General features: G+C 37.7%; 1 protein-coding gene across 10 annotated transcripts in view; it reads left to right on the top strand.

The window, feature by feature from the left end:
* RBFOX1 (RNA binding fox-1 homolog 1) overlaps window positions 1-22,456 on the top strand; it is a gene marked incomplete at both ends in the record, with an annotated part of 1,149,754 nt that overhangs the window by 1,060,491 nt on the left and 66,807 nt on the right. For 9 of the 10 annotated variants that reach the window (XM_084216436.1, XM_084216434.1, XM_084216440.1 and 6 more), the window contains 4 exons: window positions 1,033-1,086; window positions 5,851-5,943; window positions 7,687-7,747; window positions 13,614-13,667. In XM_084216436.1, coding sequence (XP_084072562.1) covers window positions 1,033-1,086; window positions 5,851-5,943; window positions 7,687-7,747; window positions 13,614-13,667 — 262 coding nt within the window. The remainder of the gene's footprint in view (window positions 1-1,032; window positions 1,087-5,850; window positions 5,944-7,686; window positions 7,748-13,613; window positions 13,668-22,456) is intronic. The other variant, XM_084216442.1, reaches the window with a different exon arrangement.

The following is a 22,456-nucleotide window of genomic DNA, read 5'->3' as shown; positions in this document are numbered from 1 at the left end:
ACATGAAATAAGCCAAAGTATACCAAGTGATGCTTGACTTTTCATGGTTAAGTTGAAACTCTTTAATAAGCTACAGAAGGAATACTGTCCTTTTTGGTCTGTGATTGTTTATTAGATCTGAAAAGATTGGAGCACTCATTTCTGCAGCTCCTGGGACTCTTGTTGGATTATTCTCCATTTGCCTCTCTCTAATTTCTGCCTTCTTGTTTAAGATATTGGGTCACTTACCAATGCCAACACTGATCCATACTGCATGTCAATGACTTATGAAATAACAGAAACGACCCCCTGATGATTCACATTGCCACCTCACAAAATGTGTCCTAACACAAAGTGTTCTACCACTTATTCCCTTCCTCAGGCAGATCCAACAGGGCTTCTCCTCTGGGCCAGCAGCTGGGTTCAGCTTTTTTCTGTGCAAACAATGTCTAGGGAATTGAGTACTGCTGGAGATCAATAGGAATAACAGCCACTTCTAATATTATAATAAAAACACAATTCTGAGCAGAGAAAAAAAATCCCCCCAAAGTGAATATCCGTTCTAGTTTCCCAAATTATGTTTCAGTAAGACAAAACTTCTTAGGGAATAATGGTTACCCATTTCAGCAAGGGTGGAAAGAAACCCTCAGTCCATGAAGCCAGCAACAAAACTCCCACCTGAATTAATCTTATTCCTGTAATGCAGAGGTAACCAAACTCCTTCACCTCTTCTGGAAAATGCTGAAATTTGGGACTTTTATTTCACTCTGCTCACAGTTTAATGCTCTTTCCTCTCTGGCAGGGGCTTCACTGAGCTTCAAGTTCCCCTGTGGAGTGATTGTAAGGAGCAGAATGATGCACACAATTAAGAAATTATATTGACCTGAGCCCTTTTAGTGTTGTCTTCTTTCTTTGCACTTAACAATATTTGGTTTTATATAATTTAACACTTGTAAAACTTTGCAGCATTTCCTGAAACAAGCCTTTGTATTGTATATGATAGAAGAGTTGAAGTTACCTAATTTTCATGTGACTTTTTCTGTTTCTTTGCAGCAATTTGGTAAAATCTTAGATGTTGAAATTATTTTTAATGAGCGAGGCTCAAAGGTAAGCAGTTTAATTCACCTGTGGAATTTTTTTTGTTTTGTTTAAAATATATGAGTAAAAGGAAACAACTGCACTGCTGTGACAAAATAATGTCTGAAATTTTTTGTTAGTGAAAACATCTTCTGAGCTGTCAGTCAGTTTTCTAAGCAGTTTGAAAATCATTGGACTCATATCTTTTAAAGGGGGTAATTTTAACTACTCCAAACTGTCATCTGTTATATGGGAATGCTGATTTTTGCTGTCTTTATTCTTCAGGGGTAATTATTTCATTTATTTTATGAGTCCATAGTTAAAGATATTTGTAGGCAGGTTTGTATTAGTACAGGTATTTTTTTTCCTTTATTGAAATGAAAGATGACAATGATACCTAGTAACTATCCTCTTTAGTAATTAGCTGAGAAAATATGTGATTCTTCCAGATTAAGTGCAGATGTTTTCCTCTTTAGTTCAAGCCTTAGTACACCAACCCTTTGAAAACAATCTATTTTAGTATTCATTTTATTAAAAGACTTCTTAATGTATTGCAAACATTTAATATTTTTTTTCTTCCAAAATTACTTTGCCTTAAATGCATACTTCAGTTTATTCAGTATTTAAGAAATAAAACAGGATAGAATGGCCAGGACTGCATCAACTGGAGCAAAACTCTAGCCCAGTGTGTTCACCTGTGATATCAGCTGCATTGTAGGGGTTTATGTCTGTCATATGCATATCTTTTTTTCCTTTTCTTGCCATGTCAGACACACCAAAAAGTTTATTCACAAATGTTTCAATCTTCCTGTAACTCATATATCATTTATTATTAGTGATGGAATGTTATTCCTATTCTAGACATAGAACCTGTCGTATTCTAAGAATCATATACATCAAAAATCTAAAATCAGATGTATTTTAATTCTGTTAATGTTTATTTTCTGAAGTTAAAGCCTTCACTTTTTTTTTAACCTAAATGGAACAGCTGAAATCTCCTGGTTTATTACTCAGACATTAATTAGTCCCCTTGCCTGCCAGCCCAAACTCAGTTGGAACATTCACTTTTTCAGTAAACAACTAAAATGGATGGAATTTGGTGGCTTAGAATCTCCTACTCTGGCCAATATTCATTATTGTTAAATTATGGTTATTCAAAAATGTTTGCAAAAGACATGGATTGTCCAGACCTGCTGCTGCATAATCCCAATAATTTCCAGAGCCATCCCCCACTGGCCACCTTTGCTGCTTGTGCTGACAGGGTGGAGCTGAGCCCACATGAGAGGAGTTTAAACTTTTGTTTAGCCACTAAATCTTCCCCAGGTGGGCATTTAACCACCACACCTGCACAAGTGTAAGGTTTTGTTAAAGCTTTGGGGGATGGCATAAGGAGATGTTTCCAAATTGAGTGGTTTTTTTTGACGTTGGCTTTGCAGCATGAAAACATCCCAGTGCCTTGTGCTAAAGGCAAGATCCTGGAAGGGATTTCAGGAGGAGAAGTTTTTCCTGGCTGGGTTTGTAACATCCCTGCCTCAGATGCACCCTTGGTGGGGTCAGACTTGTTCAAGAATGCTCCTGCACCACCAGGGCTGCAGCCCAGCTGTCTCCAGGGAGCTGCTGGAGATGCCTGAGGCAGGGCTGGGTGCATCTCACAGCTCAGAGTTATTTCAGCTAGAGCTACAGAGTGTTTTCATTTGCAGAAGTACCTTTAGATTCTCTCAATTAAATGGAAAGTTAAGGAAAAAGAAATATTAGGAATGAGAGGGACATCTTTTTTCTGTTATTTCTTTTTCTTTTTCTTTTTTTTTTCTTTTTAATCTGATCATTTCGTGTCCATTCTGTAGGAATTAAGATGCACCAGATTAAAGTCCCATTCCTGGCAGTGCTTATCTATGTTTTCATAAAATCCCACTGAAACTGAAAGGACTACTAAGTGGTTTCAGACTGAGTACAGGTAACAAAGTTTGCAGGATCAGAATTCAAATTTGTTTCTAGCTGCAGTTTGGCATAAGAATTGCTAGAATTGTTTTTGTTTCTGTTTCCTTTTCTTTCTTTTTGTTCTAATAGTTAATGTTTTGAACAATTGTTGCAAAACAACAGAAGGAATCTCATTCTCATGCTATAATAGTTAAGAAAAATGGAATTGCATATTCAAAAAACATAGAACACCACTGTAAAGTTTAAAATAGTTTTTTAGAAGGGAATCCTTCCATAAAAGAAAACCTAAATCAATGAAAGAGTCATACTACAAATTTCTGCTTGTCTGAATGTGTAATCATAATGAAGAAAGCTTTGCTAAAATATATAGTAGCACTGATGACTTCTGAATTTCTGACCATTTTCTATCAGTTATGAATCAATGCTCTAGACAGCTCTATATATACATTAGGAAATCTGTTTATGTGGGTATGTATTAATGTATCTAGTGTATATTACATTAACACCTATTCCTTCAAATAAGGAGAACTCCAAAGTGCCTCCCAAATTAAATCAGAGCCTTCTCACATACTAACTTGGTTATTATTAAATCACTTGACAGATTTTAAAAATAAAAGGCATATATTTGCATTACCAGTTAATAGAATGCAGCTCTTAACTCAGCTGCAAATTAAATGGATGCTGAAGTGTTTGTGTAGGTATTTGAATGTGTGATGGGTAAATCTGTGTTTTGTTCTGGAGTTTCTCTGTCAGCCAGGTAAAGTTAAAGATTTGCATAAATAGTAAGAGCTTAAGTTAAATAGTGTTGATTATGAGAATAACTACAACATAAGAAATTAAAAAAAGACAATAAGTATTATTTTCAGAATCTTTGAAGTTCCTGTCTTATCTTGGCTTGTGGCTCCACTTTGTATGTTTTTCTAATTTTTTAGTATAATTAGGTTTTTATCTGTCTCTTTAGCTGTTTGAACAAAAGTTAACTGGTAGCACTGTGAGCTAAGGAGAGTGACAGAAAATTTTGACTAAACTCCCACCAAATGTTTGCAATTCCGAGAGGGGACAATTTCTCAGGCGAGATAATAGGAAAAAACAAACAGAATTGGGGGAATTTCTGCTATTGAATGGAGTTACTCTGCTTAGATCTGTGGATCCAGTGATGTTTTTTGCTGTGAAATTTTCTTAATAGCATCCTAAATTAGGAGGGTTTTTTCACAGAGTTTTAACAAGATGGGACGAAGCATTTCTGGAAGCTTAAGCTGCTTTGGAGAGCATGAAACAGAGACCACTGCTGCACATAAACGTCTCTTTTTTGCATTATAAATGGGAATAAATAACTCAGCTCTTTGAGTAGGTGAAATAACCCAAATAACCCAGGGAATTGGCCTGAGAGTTGCTTCACCTTTTGTTGATGGTTGACTAATTAGTTCTGCAGTCCATACCCATTCTTTTTTTCACTGCTTGGTGTCAGTTTTGCCTTAGTTTGATATTTGGTTTCCCCTTTGTGTAAATGAATGTAGAAATGTCTTCCCTTCCTTTTTATTATTTTTTTCCTTTTTTTTTTTTCTTTTTTTTTAAACCAGTGCAGAGAGTGTTCCTAGTGGGTGAACACTGGCAAAACTCAGCAAAGGGTGATGAGTGGCTGACTGCTCAAGAGCAGAACAGAATTCAGGCTAAAACAGAAATAAAAAACCCGGTTTTAGGAGCACCTGAACTATGTAAGCAGTGCCTGTGTGCCAAGCACCATGCACAAACTGCAAATGGTTCTGGGTGTGAAAGCTCAGGGATGCAGAGGAGCGTTTGTTTGGATCATTTTGGGAGGCATGCAAAGGCATTGTGGTGCTAATGCAAGAATTACTTCAAAGGGTTGGTGTATGTTTCTAAAATGTTCTTCACCGTCAGATTTTTCCAAAATATTTGCCATTTTAAGCAGTGTTCCATTTAACTCAGGGCATAAAAGGCATTTTAGTAGGATTTGAAATGTTTGTTTTAGCCTAGTGTTATAAAGGAGGGGATTTGTCATAAGCAGAATTTCAGATTTGTCCCACTGCCGTGGGACTCTGGAGTTTTACCAGTTGCATGTTCTATATGTGGAAAATAATATGCAGAACAAGTAAATGAAGCAGTTAAACTTATTCAAAACGTTTGCATTTTTCTTCTTTTATCAGAGTTTCTTTTTCTATTCACATCATGTGATTTTCTTTGATCTGTTAATACAAGAAAGTTTATACTTTGTTCTGGAAGTACTATTGTTTTGTTGGTGGTTTTCTTTTTTTTTTTCCTTTTTTCCTTTTATAAAAAAAGAAGTAAAGGCTGTATAGTTTGACAAAAGTTTAAGTTACCCTAGTGTTGCATGGGAACAGTGTTTCTTATGATCACAACAGCATGACTAAGTAGGCAATGTTTAGAGTATATTGACATTCAGTGTTGAATTTTGTGCACATGTTTTTTATTTCGTTGAGATATCTGCATGTCATTAAAATGTGGTTCATTTTCTTTTCTCATTAGTTCATTTTTTTCTATGTGAAAACACTGTAATTTATTTTAATTTCATTTTCTTATTGTTAGATTTATTTTCCTCTGTAGTGACATGTAGAAAGGTATTTTTGGTATCATTCTTTGACTTTCTCAGAGGGTATTATCTGACTGATGACAGGAAAAAAAAAAATTTGTTCACATTTGTTGCTTATTTATTGCACATCTCAATACAACTATAATTTTTCTAATTTGCATGTTACAGAAATGAAGCGAGGACAAGAAAATATTAAATTAAAGAGAGAGAACATAAGCAAACAAGTGGTCATTGACTGAAATAATAATGTGCATGTTGTTTTCCCCCCTTCTCCCTCCTGCATGCAGGGATTTGGTTTCGTAACTTTCGAAAATAGTGCTGATGCGGACAGGGCGAGGGAGAAATTACACGGCACCGTGGTAGAGGGCCGTAAAATCGAGGTGCATGTTCAAAATATTTTCCTTTTCATCTTTTTTATAAATGTCTGCTTCACTCTCATTTGTTGTTTCAGATGCATCATTGGTGTCTTCTGTGTGCTCCCCTTTCCCCTTCCCATTGTTTATATATATATTTATATATAAAGAGAGAGAATCTGGCCTTACTTGGGTTTTTTATTATTATTTCTTTTGTAATTATTATTATTATTATTATCATTGTTGCTGAAAGGTGAATGACAGATTTGAAAACAAAAAAAAAAAGAAAGCTTTAATATTTTGAAGTTATTATTTTGGATGTTTTATAAATCAATGGGTGCAGTAGATTCCAAAAACCAGCCAACAACAAAAAAAAATTAGAAAAATTGAGAACAACAACAAAAAAAAAGTGTGACAGACAAAACAAAAAACAAACAAAAGGTTGTTTTTTTTCCTTTTTTTTTCTGTTTTCCTTTTTTTTTTTTCCTTTTTTTTTTGGTTTTTTTTTTTTTCTTTTTGTTGCTGCAGGGTTGATGTGGGATCCACAGTGGCTTCCAAAAAAATTCAAATTGGGACAGAAGCATCCCAAAGATGCACAAGAAACAAAACCAGACTAGAGACCGAGCAATTTTCCCATCTAATTCTCAGGAAGCCGCGTGGCCTGAGCCATGCCCATCTCCAAAAAACCTCCAGCCACATTTGCCCTGCCACTGGATCCCCTTCAACACTGCCTCAGTCGTATCTGTTAGAATTTAAAAAAAAAAAAAAAAAAAAAAGAAAAAAAAAAAAAGAAAGAATTACCAATTGAAAATGCTGTCGTCTTTTGAGTAAGATGTTGCATATTTTGCCTTTTCATTTTCCCCCTCGACGGTAGCGCTTAGGGCCCTCACCAAACTCTCAGTAACCATGGTAACTGTATACATACCCATGCTGGCGATGGTGCTGAATGGTAAGTGGAGAAGTCCATCTGCCGTTTCACGTATTTAGCGCTGATATACCACGTGGATTTTTTTGACTTGTTGTATTAAGTTTTCTTGATGCTACATTTTTTTCTATATATTGGTACGCCTGTAATTGAGTGTACGTTTTAAGCAAGCCTGGGAGGCACTGATTGGATTGAGGATATGACTTCGTGCACATCTTACTCAGATTGTTAACTCCATATTGTGTTAAATAATGCACCCTCTTTTTATCCTTTTGTTAGCTGTGATTTTAAAGCTTGAATGATTTTGTTAATTCTTGCAATGAAAAAGGCTCTTGTTCCAAGTGTTGAATGCTAGATGTTGCTTTTCCAATGGTACTTCTCTTCTAAAGGGTTATGTTGCACACTGCTAAAATTCGTTTGTCCCTTTTTTGACATTTTCTTTGTTTCCTTGTACCTTGTCTCTTTCCTTTCTACTCCACTGCATGTTCCTTCATATAATCTTTTTCTTTTTCTTCTGTTTTGAGTATTTATTGTATCAGTGTTATCATGGAATACAAGCATGCTCTTAAGTCTTAAATTATGCAGTACCTTTTAATTTGCTTTTAATGTCTTTTTATTAAAGTTTAAATGATATGATGTTGCTTTATTGAAATGATTTGTAAGTTAAAACGGTTATGAAAGTAAATGTAATTATAAATAGTATGATTTTGTTATGCACCTGTTGCCTTCTATAAATTAAATTGCATTTTATTTTCACATGACTAATAGCAGTAATAATGCATGCATTTAATAGTGACACGGGCCCTGCCTGTAACCCTTTCTAATCCCCTGTTCTATGTGCTTAGGTAAATAATGCCACAGCACGTGTAATGACAAATAAAAAGACCGTCAACCCTTACACGAACGGTAAGTGCACGAGCCCCCTGCTCTGGGTGACTGTCCCTGCATGCCACACGCCAGTCCCGCTCCTGGGGTGTCCCACTCTGCACCTCCTGCCTTCCTGGGGCTCAGACTCCCACAACACCATGGGGTTGGGCAGGAATGCCACCTCTGCAGAGCCGGGCTGATTCCCAGCCGGGTGGGCAGAGCACAAATCCCCCTGAATGCAATCCCAGTGTTGGACCCCAAATCCCCATGAATGGAATCCCAGTGTTGGACCCCGAATCCCCCTGACTGGAATCCCAGTGTTGGACCCCGAATCCCCCTGACTGGAATCCCAGTGTTGGACCCCAAATACCTCTGACTGGAATCCCAGTGTTGGACCCCAAATCTCCCTGACTGGAATCCCAGTGTTGGACCCCAAATTCCCCTGACTGGAATCCCAGTGTAGGACCCCAAATCTCCCTGGCTGGAATCCCAGTGTTGGACCCTGAATCCCCTGACTGGAATCCCAGTGTTGGACCCTGAATCCCCTGACTGGAATCCCAGTGTTGGACCCTGAATCCCCTGGCTGGAATCCCAGTGTTGGAGCCCAGTGCCTTTTGTGGAGGACATGGACCTGGTGGGAGAGTGATGTTCTCTGCTTTGTGCAGTGTTAATGTAGTGATGAGTGAACTGATGGGAGGATTCAGCTTGGTTTGGGGCATGGAGAGAGGGACACCAGCAAGAACATCTTTCCTATAGAACCCTTTAGTACCAGGACACACATCTGGTCAAAGATCATTTTCCATATCTTCCTTCCGCAATTTGTTCGAAGAAGGGAGACTGGTACTGGATGCTGCTTCCAGCTTTTCTTCTTTTCCCATGGAGAAATCAGAATTCCAAGCTATCTAAAAATAAAATTCATTCTAATACTGACCTAAGTTGGTGTAATAGTGAGAATTAAAGATAGAAAAAGAATCCACAGTTATTTGAGGCGTTTGGAAACAATACATTTTTTAAATGTTTCCTTTGGAATTGCTGGTTCAGAAAATTCAAATTCAAACAAGTTCCTAACTCAGTCATGTCAAGCAATAGCACATGAACTAAAGTTTACTGCAATTATGTTTTTAGTTCTGCTAGATTCTGTAGTTGTTGCTATTTGGTTTTCAATTTAATTCAGTTTTTCCCATCCAGTGGAAAGCAGATGAAATGTGCACATAAAGGTTTCCTGAGGTAGGTTAGACTCTCTTCCATTTTGAAATATGATGGATCATATTTCCTGTATTTGAGGTCTCGTTAGGGAGGTTTTACTAAAATCCTGGGCACAGAGTGGCTTTATTTTTTAATAAAGCTCATCATTTTCTTGTAACACAGTGAAAATAAAACACAGGGATTGTTTTCATGTGACGTGATAATTGATCTAGTTAAAATGATCTGGGGAAGAAAGGGCTGAATTTCCCCATGCTTTCTTAGAAGCTGTTTTCTTGCTCATTTTGTGTGTAGATGTGAAGCCTGGCAAATTATGCAGATGGGGAAATCTCCTTGGTTTTTACTGGTTTTAAAGCATCCCAGTGAATCTAGAGAGAGACACGAGGCTTGACTGGATCACATAAAGAGACTTTGCTGTAATACAGAGCTAAATTAACCATGTGCATATGAGGCTATGAACTCTGCTATACTGCAATGATAAAAGTAGTTTTTCTGTAAGTGATGATGCATATTTTGTATTCATATTATCCTAAGGCTACAAAACTGTTCATGAGCAAATAACATGTTACATATCAGCACAGGCAGTGCTGAAGGAAGGGAATACTGGCAATAAGAGATGGGAGATTTTTAGCCATGTGGTTTTAGAGTAGGTTCAAATCTATGCCCTGCACTTCCAGATTACTTAGGTCATATATTCTCATTTATTAATATCTGAGACCAGGATGAGCAAAGTCTGCTGTTGTTTCCCACTTGAAGTGTTTTGTTTGTCATTTTCCATCCTGTTCCATCCTATCTAGATGTCCCCAAAAGTATGAAATACCCTGTTCAGTGCATAAATAAGTAGCATTTATTTACTGTGAACCAGACATCCAAGGTGCTGCATGCAGAATATTCTTACACACACCTTTTGCCAGGTATCCCCCAAGTAAACCTCTGCTTGCAATTCATAGTTTTTGATTGTTTTCATCTTTTTTACCTTTTTTTTTTAATGTCTGAAGTCCCCTAAAGTAAACACACAAGGACAATCACGTCCCTCTTGCATAATCATCCCAAGCGACCAGGAATGAAGTACAGACATGTAAGGGGCTTCATTTAGTTTCATCAGTGCTTACACTATCAGTCATCCTGGCATGGTACAAGTCTAGTTCTTTATCATTTTGTCAGGAATTAACCACTGCTAGGGCTGATTATTTATTGAAGATTATTGTTGTCTAAAGCAAAGGGCTCATCTTTTAAATAAACTATAAGGCCAGTTTTTTTCCACCAGCACGTTAAAATTTGCAAGACTCATCTGATGCAGGTAGCCAGAAACATTTTGTTTGCACATGCCTTTTTTGTTTGGTTTAGAACCACTTTTTAATGTCTCTCTTTATCTTTCAAAGTGTGTGTTGTGACTGGCATGTTGTTGGCAGGTATTCAAAAGGTAGTTGGGGCACATGTTGTATTCTATCAAAACATCAACACCGGATATTTATTTTAATTTAAAAACAAGATACACTCTGTTTTGTGTTTCATTCCTGAATACAGCTGGTTTTTTGGTAACAGGGCTCATGTTGTTAATAGGATTGCAGAAGTCGGTAGATTTCAAGCACAAAAACTTCTTGTTTTGTTTTTGGTTTTTTTTTTTTTTTTTTTTAAATATATACAGCTTTGTTCAAATAAGTGCTGTGCTCTTGTGTCCTAAATGGTCTTTGAAATAAGTATGCTTTCCAGTGACTTTTGACTCCCCAAATGAGCAGCTGCTGGGAGAGCTTTTTTTGTGGGTTTGTTATCAGTCAGGAAGATTTTGATGGCTCACCTCGTGCTTTGGAGATACAACTGCTTTCTCTTTGCAAAGAAATTCAATGTCAGGAGTGCTACATGTTAGCAAAAATATTGGAGACATTTTTAGATGTTCCTACATATCCTGCTCACAGCTGTACTTTCTTCTGATGCCCATATTGCCATTCAGGATGCTCATCCAAGGGTTGTAGGGCACAGAGAATTATGGGCAGGTACATTCAGAGAACTGCAGTAATAAAGGAGGAACAAGAAGCAGAGATCTGTAAAAGGATAAATATATTTTAAAATTTATACTGGTGTTGCTTTGGATTTGAGCCTTCTGCTGCTCTAAATTTAGATTCAAAATCACATCTAGTGCCTACTAGCACACTTAAATCCTCTCCAACTCCCTGTCCCCCTCCCTGGGTAGCAAACAGCAGGGAAGGGAATGGAGTCACAGGGTTCTTTCCTACCCAAGCCTTTTTCTGGCCAGTCCATGAAGCAAAAATAATCCTCTCTGTGTTGCTGGACCCCATTTCTACCCCAGCTTGTTCCCCCAGGATCAGTTCCTTTCCTTCAGAACACTGGACATGTGCCTCTCTGGATGACTGGGAAGCTGGGTCAGGCAGAGGGTTTTTTTCTTTGCTTGGCTGATTTTTAAGTTTCAAGCTTTTCCAGTTTCAACTCAAGAAGGAGATTAATATTGTGACAGTAAGAAAAATGCACAAAATTACACCCACAGCCGAGAATTTGCCTCCTCCAGCTGCTGCAGAAGGGTTACTTGGCAGCTGCTCTCTCAGATACATCAACTCCCATCACACTTGATTAACCCACACAGCTATGGGCCAGCACATTGTTGGCTGACAAGATAAAGTTAAGTTTAATTACTGTTATTTTCACCATGAATGAAGTATTTCCTCCATAGGCTTCAAAAAGTTAGATGAGACAGCCGTCACTGGGAGAGTGGTAAGGAGCTGAAATATGAGACTGCCTTTCAGCTGTGAAGAACAATCTGTGTCTTCCAAGATGATTTTTTTTTTCCTTTCTCTCAGACAAATTGTGGCACTGTTAGTGTAACTTGGAAGCTGAGAGATGTCTGTCAGCTGCTTTGACAGCTAAAGCTGACAGATTTAAAGTTCTGTCCAGTCTTTCATTTTGGGTAGTGTTGATCAGTGGTCTTCTGAGGAAGTATTGAATTTGAAATATTGGATATTCCCTAATATATGTGTAAAGTTAGATTTTTACCCAAAATTTTAAAATTTGAATGATTTTCTATCGCACAAAATTTGACTAAGAGATATGTTGGGCTCTGATGTTCCTAAATATAATCCTGTGGGATGTAACATTGAATGATCAGGTGAAACTCCTGTGGTGTTTTCAGGAGGAAAAACCTTTTAGCCCTTCTTGGCTGGGCATTTTCCAGCTTCCCCAACTGTCTTTGGCCACACAGACTACAGTGAGCTGCAGTCACTTCTACAGAAACGGTGTCATGCAAAACTGCTTACTCTGAACTTACTCATGAGTTACCTTTCAAAACCACCCCTCCCCTCTCTTACTGAACAGTTAATTACTGGGAAATAATTACTGTGCATGAGATGGAGATAGCTTGAAAGGGTGGGAATAGTTTTTTTTGTTCTTGAGATTTTTGCATTCCGCTTTTTCAGTCTTGTAATGCCTTGATGTTTTATGATTTTTCACTGTCACTTTGCATTACATGATATAGCCAAGGCAGAAATAAACCTAAGGTGCGTTGAAATTCTTCTAATCGTGGCTTTTGTGATTTTGAAAAGCCTTGTTGTCAGAACCTGGATTGTATTTTTTGCAGAAGCAGTTATGAGTTCTATTTTAAGTACCATGGCTCTGGAGTTTACAACATTCTTTTGTTCAGGTTTTTTTTTTTTCTTTATTCCCATTTACAAGAAGCGCTTCCCACTCCTCTGATTTGCGCGTGCTTTAGGAAAACCCCTAATTTTTCAGTTCCAGTAGCTCAAAATAATTGTTCACTGAAGGAAAAAAGACTGTGGCTGGGGGGATGTTCTGTGGAGTTTGCAGCTGGCTGGGAGTGGCTCTACCTGTGGCTGAGCAAACAGCAGTAATTGGTGCCGCACCACAGCTGGGAACACTGATGGGTTTGCAGCACTTCCTTCTGCTCCTCTCTCACCTCTCCTGTCCCTCCAGCCTGGTTATCTTGAACATCCCCATGCTTTGCACACCCCTGGGTCTGCAGCCAGCCTGGGGAGGCTGCAGCAGGTGTGGAGTGCCAGCAGTAATTTGGAGTTTGGCCAGAAGGCAGGTGGAGCAGACCTGTGGTTCTGTGGCAGTGCTGGGAGGACAGTGGTTATTGAAGAGCAGGGCAGTGGCTGATTTGTACCCCTTGAGACTGGACCCCAGGGAGCATCTCCTTCCTGTCACAGCAGACATTTCCATGCTGTGGCTGTGCTTTCCTTTTGCCAGGGTGGAATCAAAATGCTCCAATTATTTGGTTGCCCTCTAACCCTCGCTAGCAAAGGCTCATCAGAAATGTTTGTGCCCAGAGATGGAGCTGTCCTGGCTCCTCTGGCTCCTAACCAGAGCCAAAACAGAGCTAAGAACTCACCTGCCCTGTACTAGAGGCTGTGGGGATACCTGAAATAGTGCTGGCTTCATTCCAGAGCTTGAGGGAGTAAATCCACGTGCATTTCAGCCAAGGTAATTCACCTGGCCGTTCACCCCAGTAAATGCCACATGTCTGGTGAATGCCTTGTTTCATGACTAATGTTCATACCTCAGACTCTGATATTAGAGATCAGTAATCAAGGATAACATGAAACTTGAATTAAAGTGACCTTTCTTGAAGTAATTTTATCTGTATTTTCTATACAATAGTACTTATAGTAATAATAATAGTTGTTATTATTATCACTAATTGCAATATTAACTGTTATGTTTTTGTTTGCTGCAGGCTGGAAATTAAATCCAGTTGTTGGTGCAGTTTATAGTCCAGAGTTCTATGCAGGTAAGGATTGCTCTATGACTGTCCCACTGGCCATATTTCATTTTAGTATTCTTTAAAACATGCAAAAGTACAGAATCTGTGTTAGATGTGAGATTTACTTTCTTTGTGAGATTCACATTATTTACAAGTCATTTATACATTTGTGATTCAAGATTTTACCTTACCTGGGCATAATAAACTTTATATAGCAGATATATTAATGCCTTTTTATTGGAAAATGGCTAGTATAACATGAAATGTACAGCAATATCCTAGTCTTACTTGAGATTTTATTTTATTTCATATTTTAGTGCAGTCACTTTCTTCCAGGGATTCTTTAAGGAACAACTGCCAAAAAATCTTTTTTTTAATATATATATATTTTTATATATATAGTACATATATGTATGTAAACATGCATAGGTATATAGTATATGCAATCATAATTTTTTTCCTGATCATTTTATGTTTTATTTTTCCTGAGCATTTTATATTTACTTTTTGTAGTTAGTTTTTCAGTTTGATGTTTTTGTATTTTAAATCTATATTTTCACCTGACTGAGACCAGATTCTGATTGCAACTTGGAGTTAGAGATTCAGTTTTTGTTTGCTGGTAGTCATGGCTAGCAGCAGTTTCTACATGTACTTTAGAAAGAGAATTGAAAATAAATTTATTTGTAGTCCGAAACCCAGTTGATTCCAGAGGAATTTGAATGCTGCCCACAAACAGCCATCAGGAAAGCATTTTTCATGGCTGGTAGTTCAGCATGAGAAGAGGTTGTCCTGTCTGCAGGAGCTGGGGAATCTCCACTCATGGAGATATTTGAGTCTCCAGCTGACAAAACTGCAAAACCTTTGTTAATTTGAGGGACTTCAAGAGATGAAAATTGTTGAAAAGGACACTCTTGCAAACATATATTTGTGGTTAAAAAACAGCTTCTACTGAGGTAGATAAAAATCTTCCAATTAGAGTAAAAGTGGCAGAATATAATTAAAAAAAACAACCTACCTTGGCATTCATGGAATTGCAGTATTTGGTGCAGGCAGAATTTATTTCCTTGCTGATGTATGTCTATGTTGAAAACAGGAATTTAACATTGATCTCGTTTGAGTAGTTAGTGAACCAACCCTGAACCTGCATAAATTAGAAAGTCAGAGTTATTAGTCATTTTATATAAATGACTTTGTGTTAATGACAAATATAATAATATTCCCATAGTACAGTAATCAATTTTCTAATACGTATGCAGAATTAACAATCTGACTTATAATTGTCTCATGAAGTAGGGCATGAAGAGTTCACATAGTTTGTAAATTAAAATCAATATTTTCAATCTCTCCTGAAGGTAATTTTCCTAATTTACTGGACTTTTCCCTAACATTTATTTTGTCTTTTAATTATAAAATGGCAGGTTATTGATTTTTTTTGTATAACCTCCTAAAGTCCCAAGTGCATTTTTATTGCCAACACTAGGGAGGTGTTTGCCCTTCTTAATGAGAATCTTTAATTACCATTAGAAGAGTATTAATTTAATTTTATGAATTATGACACGAACTCCACCACGCCTTTGTAGAAAGTTCCATCAAGATACTTCTTTTTTTTTTTTTAAGATTTTTTTTTTTTCTCTTTATACATGCAGGCAGGCTTGTGTTTGGGTTTTGCTGGGTTTTTCAATGCATGTCAAATGAATTTTATTTATATTGACTGAAATACGATATCTCACACATTTAAACACATAAACTTTCTTTTAAACAATTTAGTTAAAATTGTGGGGACCTCTTAAAGTCGTTAGGAAATGAAACAGTAAAACAACACTGCAATTCTTGCATTTCAGAATAGAACACTGTGACTTATCTTTACTTTTGGGTTCCCTCCACCACCTTTCTTAGAGAAGAAGCAATTGAGTTTTTGAAGATTATGAAATCAGAGATGTGGTTTTTAAGACAGAGTTCCACTTGTTTAGTTTACTCATTGTCTCCAGCACTGTCATGACAAAACTGTGCCAACTTTTTCGCAGTCAGCGCAAGAAGTTCCTTTAGCTCCTAATAAATGATGAAAAATTTGGCCACTCCTGAAATAAAGATGATACATCTACAGAGAAACTGTTGATTTAAAGTACCTTTAATCTTCATAAATAAGTGAAAAACAGAAGGTTATACAAAGCTGTCAGGATGGCACTGATGAATGGCAAATTCCCCCGTTTCTCAATTGCCGGCGGCGCCGCGGCCGCGAGGCTTCCCCGTATTGTACATCAAATCTGCCAACTCATTTCTGTGATTAAATATTCCATCAGTGTGGGCTGCAAGGCACTAAAGCTTAACAAGATTCATAAGATGCACCACTTGAATACACATAACTCACTGCCTTGGATGGAGAGCGCCCCGCATGCACAGGAAAATTAGAATTGAGTTAAATTACTCCGTAAGACAAGATCAATAGAGAAAGGAGAAGATCCCCTAATGCAATGCAAATCTAAGATATAGTTATGTCCTGACAACTTGAAGCAGACAATTAAAGTCAAATAGGGAGGAACGCAATGTAAATCAACCCTAAAACCTTGAAGATAATGGTAAACAGTGGGACCAGTGACAGGATTGTTACAGCTGGGGTTTTTTTTGGAGTGTACACTTCTGGGAAGGAAAACCTTTCCTGAGGAAATGAGTGGCAGCTAAAAATGGCAACTGTGAGGTGCACAACAGACTCTGTGCTAGGGAAGTATTACTTGGGGACTGCAAAATACTGTATATTTAAAAAACAATATGGAGTTCTCTTGTTGCGTTTTCCTTCTGAGGCTGTTTTTGTGCCTGTGAAATGCTGGTGCTGCAGGTGCTCTGGCAATGAGGCTCTTCATGGTGGCCTTGGTGTGGATTTCCAGGGAGATGTTTGGGAAGGGCCCTCTGGAGGCTCCTGCTACACTTCCAGGGCTTAGCAAGGCTCCCTGATGGCCACCAGCTCCTGCCCTTCCCACCCTTCTGCTGGGAAAATGATATTTTAGAGAAAACTAAAGGACTTTTTTTTCATGTATCATTTCAGCTTTTCACAGAATTGCATTTTTCCATGTACGATTATGGATAGAAAATTTTTTGAAAGATGACTTATGCCCACACAGTCTCCCTCTAATAAATAAAAGATTTTCCTTAGGGGTTTCCCCCTTTAAGGGGGTTTTCCTCTTATGAGAAAGGAATGCTTAATGAAGTTGTGTTATCCATTTATCTTTTCCAGTAAAATATTTATTAAATTCTTAGGTAGGTCCTAATAAGGAAATTTGTAAGAAGCACTCTGTGATTTGTCTCACAAAGTCTTCATGGAAACTGGGATAATTTTTTCATCTATTGGTATTTCCATCCAGTTTTAAATACATCCCATAGCCTTCCTGTATTCAAGCTAGAGTCTGTTCTTTTCCCCATACACTCATTTATGGCTGGGAAAATACAGATTTGCAGCTGGGTTTCTTTACTAGGTATGCTCTGGTACTTTCTTTGTTTCTGCAGTTTGTTATAATATCATTTTCACCTGCTTATTTTTATATAGTGTATATTTTATCTGTAATACCAAGCCTCTCTTTCTGCCTCAGGCATTCTGACAGCCAAGTTCTGTGTTGTTCCTTTCAGTTATTGCAGGTCTTTTTGTTTTTCTCTTTTGGGTTTTGGAACAATGAATTTTTGAGCAATCTCTTGCACTCTCCTTATTGAAATATAGAATATTGTTGCACCTGTGTTACTGCAGCAGATCAGTCCTGTACAGCAGGTAGCTTGAGACACAGTAAGGCCACTTTAAAAGACTTTTTTTATTCCTGGCAGAAAGCAGCTTTGTTAGACCTGTTGGAGAGGCTCGTTTTCGGCAGTTCCCAAATGCAAGGTGGGGGAAAAGATGTTACAGAAATTACCTGGAAATCTAGTGAATACTCTTTCAGAGAACAGGGAAATTCACAGTAACTCACATGAGAAGATATTCTTTTCTGGCCATAAACAAAACCAGTATTTCAGAATTTTCAAGATTTAAGTTGAGAGTGGAGAAAGAAAGGACTGAAGATGAGAGGTTAGAAGATGACAGAGCACAGCTGAGTGGAAAGCAGAAGATCCCATCCTCCTTTTACTTAAGGCACTATTATTCTTTCTGAGTTTTATTAAGTTCTAGGAATTTTAGGAGATAGTTTCAAATCATCCTACATAGCTGAGAGGGATTGTATTCACTTCACAAATAGCCTTAACCCAGTGAAGACTATTGTAAGCACCCAGTTTCTTGGGCAGTTATTCCATGATCACTGGAAAAATTTTCCCCATCACTCAAAATGAAGGAGAGAGGAAGAGTCTGTGCATTTTTAACTCTTTTATAAGCCCTCAGAAGACACAGATGTTTTAGCTGCCCAGGTCTTTTTGGCATTTGGAAGCCAGCAGTATCCACCAACAATCAGATTTTGTAACAAAGTTTCTTTCAAAAATTTGTTCAAAGGTTTGGAATAGAATGTTATATATAATTAGAAGTAAAGAACTACCATAGCAATATATATAAAACCATGCCCTTAAGTAAGATGAATCTAAGGGAAGAGAGGATTCCTGTACAGTTGCTAATACTAATTCTCTTTGTTCATGTCTTAAAGCATCTATTTCTGGAGTGTAAGAGCACCTGGGATTCATTTCATCTTTCTAGTGTTTCTCTTTGAATTTAAATGAGTCTTGCATAAGCTCAGCAAATACCCTAGAAACGCTTCTCAGTGTTTGGAGTTTGGGGAGCTGAGTTATATGCTTGCACAGCATTCTAATCCTGGGGTAAAAGTTCACTCTATCATATCTCTAAAGCAGAATTTTTTAAAAGCTGTCTGTCACTCCATAGATTTTACCATTTGATTACACACACTTGGATTCAAACTTTGCTATTGACTAAGCAGATTTTTCTAAATACATACATTTTTAGTAGTTTTAGATAAACAGCTTAAATAGTTTTCTAACTACATTCAAATAATTATTGTTTAATATTCCACCTGTGATATTTAGATGCTCCTTTCCAAAGTATAGCACACAGCTGTAAGTGTTGTTTCAAATATCATAGTGTTAAAAGTACCATCATACAAATGAGGAGTTCCTAGGTAGATGAACAACACTGATGACAGCTAATGTATTTCTAAAACTCTGTAGAGATTTTACAAGCCATTATAGAGGAAATCCTGTTTTATGAAAGAATGAATAAAGCCAGTAGAAAAATGGAATTCAGCATCTGCACTAGCTATTTACTAAAATAAATAAATAATAATAATCCAGAATTAATTATGCTTTATGCTACATTATAATGAGTTCTTCATTAAAATGTATACCCTCATGGAAACTAAACAAGGCTTATTCAAAGCTAATGCCAATGACTTATTTTTATGAACATTAATTTAGTCAATTGGTTATATATTTAAATCTGGAGCAGGATGAATCTACCTATGCTCACCATTGATTTGAAGTCTGCACATTCTAAAGAGATGACCACAGATACTGTCAGTATTACCCTTCTGAAGGTGTTTTGGATTTATATCACACAGGATATACATTTGATACTATTCTATGTGATCTCCAGAAGAAATTCCATAGATTTCATTATTTAATTGTAAATCTTGAGCCATAGTTACAGCTTCATGCCAGAAGGTAGGAAAGGAGGGAGTTCTTACAGTGAAGAAGGGAGGTTTTGTTTCTTCACTGTAAAGCTTGTGAGTTCTGACCCCAGTCTAGGATGGGGAACCATTTGATACTAGGTTATGATGGATTTGCTCACAAACAGAATCAGTAAACCCAGGAAATCTGTATTTGCTGAAAGGTGGAGTGCTTGCAAAATAGGGGAAAGAATGTGGGTGGGTCGGTGATTGGAGCTCTTTGCTTGATGGAAAATCTTGGTGAGATGTAGGTCTTGATCTGATGGCCATGCTTCCATGTTTCTCCTGAGTTCACATAGTCAGTTTCCTTGTTTTTCAATATTCCTTCACCCAAAAGAAAGCCTTCTGAGCAAGCAGGAGCTGTCCTGTCCTTTCTTTGTCATTGTGTTGTTTCTAAGTTCTTGTGTTTGTTCAGATGTATTTATTGTGTAACTGACCAAGTTTTTAAGGGCTAAAAGAAGATAAGTACTGTTCCTTACTCACAAAGAAAACCTTTAAAGAAAAATGATCCTTGGACTTCTCTTCCATCATTCTGTGCTTAGTGAAAAATGTGTTCTGTGGCTTCCTGGTTCGTGAGAGCCCTAAAAGCAGTTCAATAACTGAGGTGACAGCCTCTCCAGACTCTGTATGGTGTAGGTTTTGTGGCTGGATACAAATCCAGCTGTTTCAGAGCTTCTGCTCCTGTCTCAAAATTACCTGGGCAACAGGGGTGAGCCTGGGTGGGCACTGCCTGGGCTTGAGCTAAGGCTGCAAGGTGCATTTTTAGAATAAAACTGAGGCTGTAATCCAAGCACAAGCCATGGATAGATGTAGAAAGCACTGGCTTAAGGATCTCTCCGAGGAAAATTTAAGACAAACTGCAAGGTCATCACTGAAACATTTGTTTGTTCAGAACTGGGTGGGATATTTGCAAAGCAAGATAAAATTGTAGCAGTTATGTGCAGGAATAAATTCCTCTGATTAGAAGAATAACCAAGTTAGGAAGATCCGTGTGTTAGGATGGACAGTCAGGCAGGCAAACTCTTCTGAAATGTAAAGTAATAAAGTAATATATGAAATGTAAAGTTAATACAGTTAAGTGGAATGGGAAACAACTCTGCTCCGTGTTAAACCTCGGTTACATCTGTAAATTAATGCTAAGCAGTTTAAGATTATGGTTAATTGTATTCCAAACATATTGTTTTCTCTTCCTTCTTACTCATTTTTTTCCCACTTTGGACATTGGAGGACAAGATCCCCAATGTGCACTGTAATTGCATTTCATAATGCTTATTGAGAGAAACTTTCAAAATACAGATTTCATTCATTTCTTCATTGTGGAGGTAGCTGAGAGGGGGCTGTGCTTTACAAGTTTACAAGCTCTGCTGGTTTGGTGCTCTCAGATTCTCTTTGGAAATCTCCAAGCATAGAATTGCTTCTAGTAAAAGTTGGAAACTTTGGAAACATTGCATTACCATTTTTGTAATGGTTTTTCATGCTCCCAAAATTCTGGAACCTGTCTGGGCTGGGAAATAAATAGACTAGCTAAAGCCAGGATTATGCATGATGATTCAATTTTTGGTCTTTTATATTCTCAGCTTGTCATTCAGAATAGAATTTTATTTATAAGTCAGAACCAGCATTCACTGGTGTAAGCAAGGAGAACTGAGGGATTAGTAATTTGCATCTCTGCATCTAATTGCATTAGATTTGCATCTCTGTCTTATAGATTTACTGAAATAGGTAATTTACACAGAAAATAGTGTCTTGACACAATATGAGAGGATAAAGCATAAACACATCCACTTGTAATCCCTGCAGGGCCATGTTGAAACTGTAGTGTTTGTGTTTGGGCAGAAAGGCTCCAGTTTCATCTATTCTGTGATTTTTTTCCTATTGCAATCTTTATTCAACAGGCAGATGTATGAATGCAACCCATTTCGTTGTCAGCAGAACATGAGTGCATTTTGTACATTCTCAAGTATCTCCTTTCAAGAAGAGCATAATTCCAGCTCAGAGTTTACTTCAGAGGTTTATACATGGGAATTTCTCAGGTTTTTTCTCAAAGTTACAAGTGAACCAGGAATAGCCATCATTTACCTGCTATGGCTGCTAGAGGACCTAGAAAGAGCAAGAAGAATGGCTTGGTTTTTGAAAGATCCTGAGCAACTTCAGTGGGATGCATGTCTCAGTATAAAATAATGGCACAGAAGGTCACAGAGTTTGTGTGCACCTGAGGTTGCAGGGAGACATCTTACAGTAAATATATTTTGCAGGAAATCCTGATAGTATCACTCCTTTTGTTTTTCATGACTACATAATGCATGTCCAGTTTTTAGACTTTTCTGCTGACAGGATTTACACTTTGATGCCAATAATTAATTTCACTAAGGAGCACAGATGAACTCTCTAAGCATGGTGCAGATTTTGGCACAAGCAGCAGCTGAATTTGTACAATTTAGTCTCAGTTTAGTTACCAGACAAGGGATGTCTGTGGCTGATAAATCATTTGAGAAGTATTTTGGAAAGGGCAGCATGGTGCAATGCTTTACTTTGTGAATGGAAACATTACATGAATTGTTCCTGCACTGCAGCCAGTCTATGGGAAGGCTGGTTAATTAAATTAGAAACAGGTCAGTCCCACGGTGTGTTTTAAAGCAGGCAGGAGAAGGAGGAGGAGAGATCCTTGTCCCTGTGGGGTGAGTTCTGCATCCTACAGAGGGAGAGGTGGGGAGAAAGGGAGTTGGGGGGATTGTCTCATACCAGAGCTGCAAACTTTGCTGCTTCTCTGATTTTTACTAGCTTGATATCAACACCTTCCAATCCCAATTTTTGACAGCATCCTGGATCCTGCACAGGAATTACTGGGCAGAGAGAGCTGTTTCCCAAAAGCTGGGAAATGGATGACATGGGAAGCAAAGAATAATTGGGAGGTGGCATACAAGGGGTGTTTGCTGTAACATTCATTGAATCGTTGGGTGTTTTGGGGCCACTCTAAGAGGTGATGATAAAGAAATATCCACAATGCTTAGAAAAGTGATGGGAAGGAACATTAATGTCTTAAAGAGAATTTTTGGATGGAGAGGTCCCAGGAAATGTCTTACAGACACCTTCACTGCTTGGGGTTTTTTTTTTTTGGTGTTTTTTGGGGTTTTTTTTAGTTGGTTGGTTTTTTCCCTCCCTCTCTTTTAAACAGTA

Source organism: Fringilla coelebs (genome assembly GCF_963513975.1).
Source record: "Fringilla coelebs genome assembly, chromosome: 16".
NCBI lineage: Eukaryota > Metazoa > Chordata > Aves > Passeriformes > Fringillidae > Fringilla > Fringilla coelebs.
The sequence above is the reverse complement of the archived record's forward strand: the minus strand, read 5'-3'. Positions and strand labels throughout refer to the sequence as shown.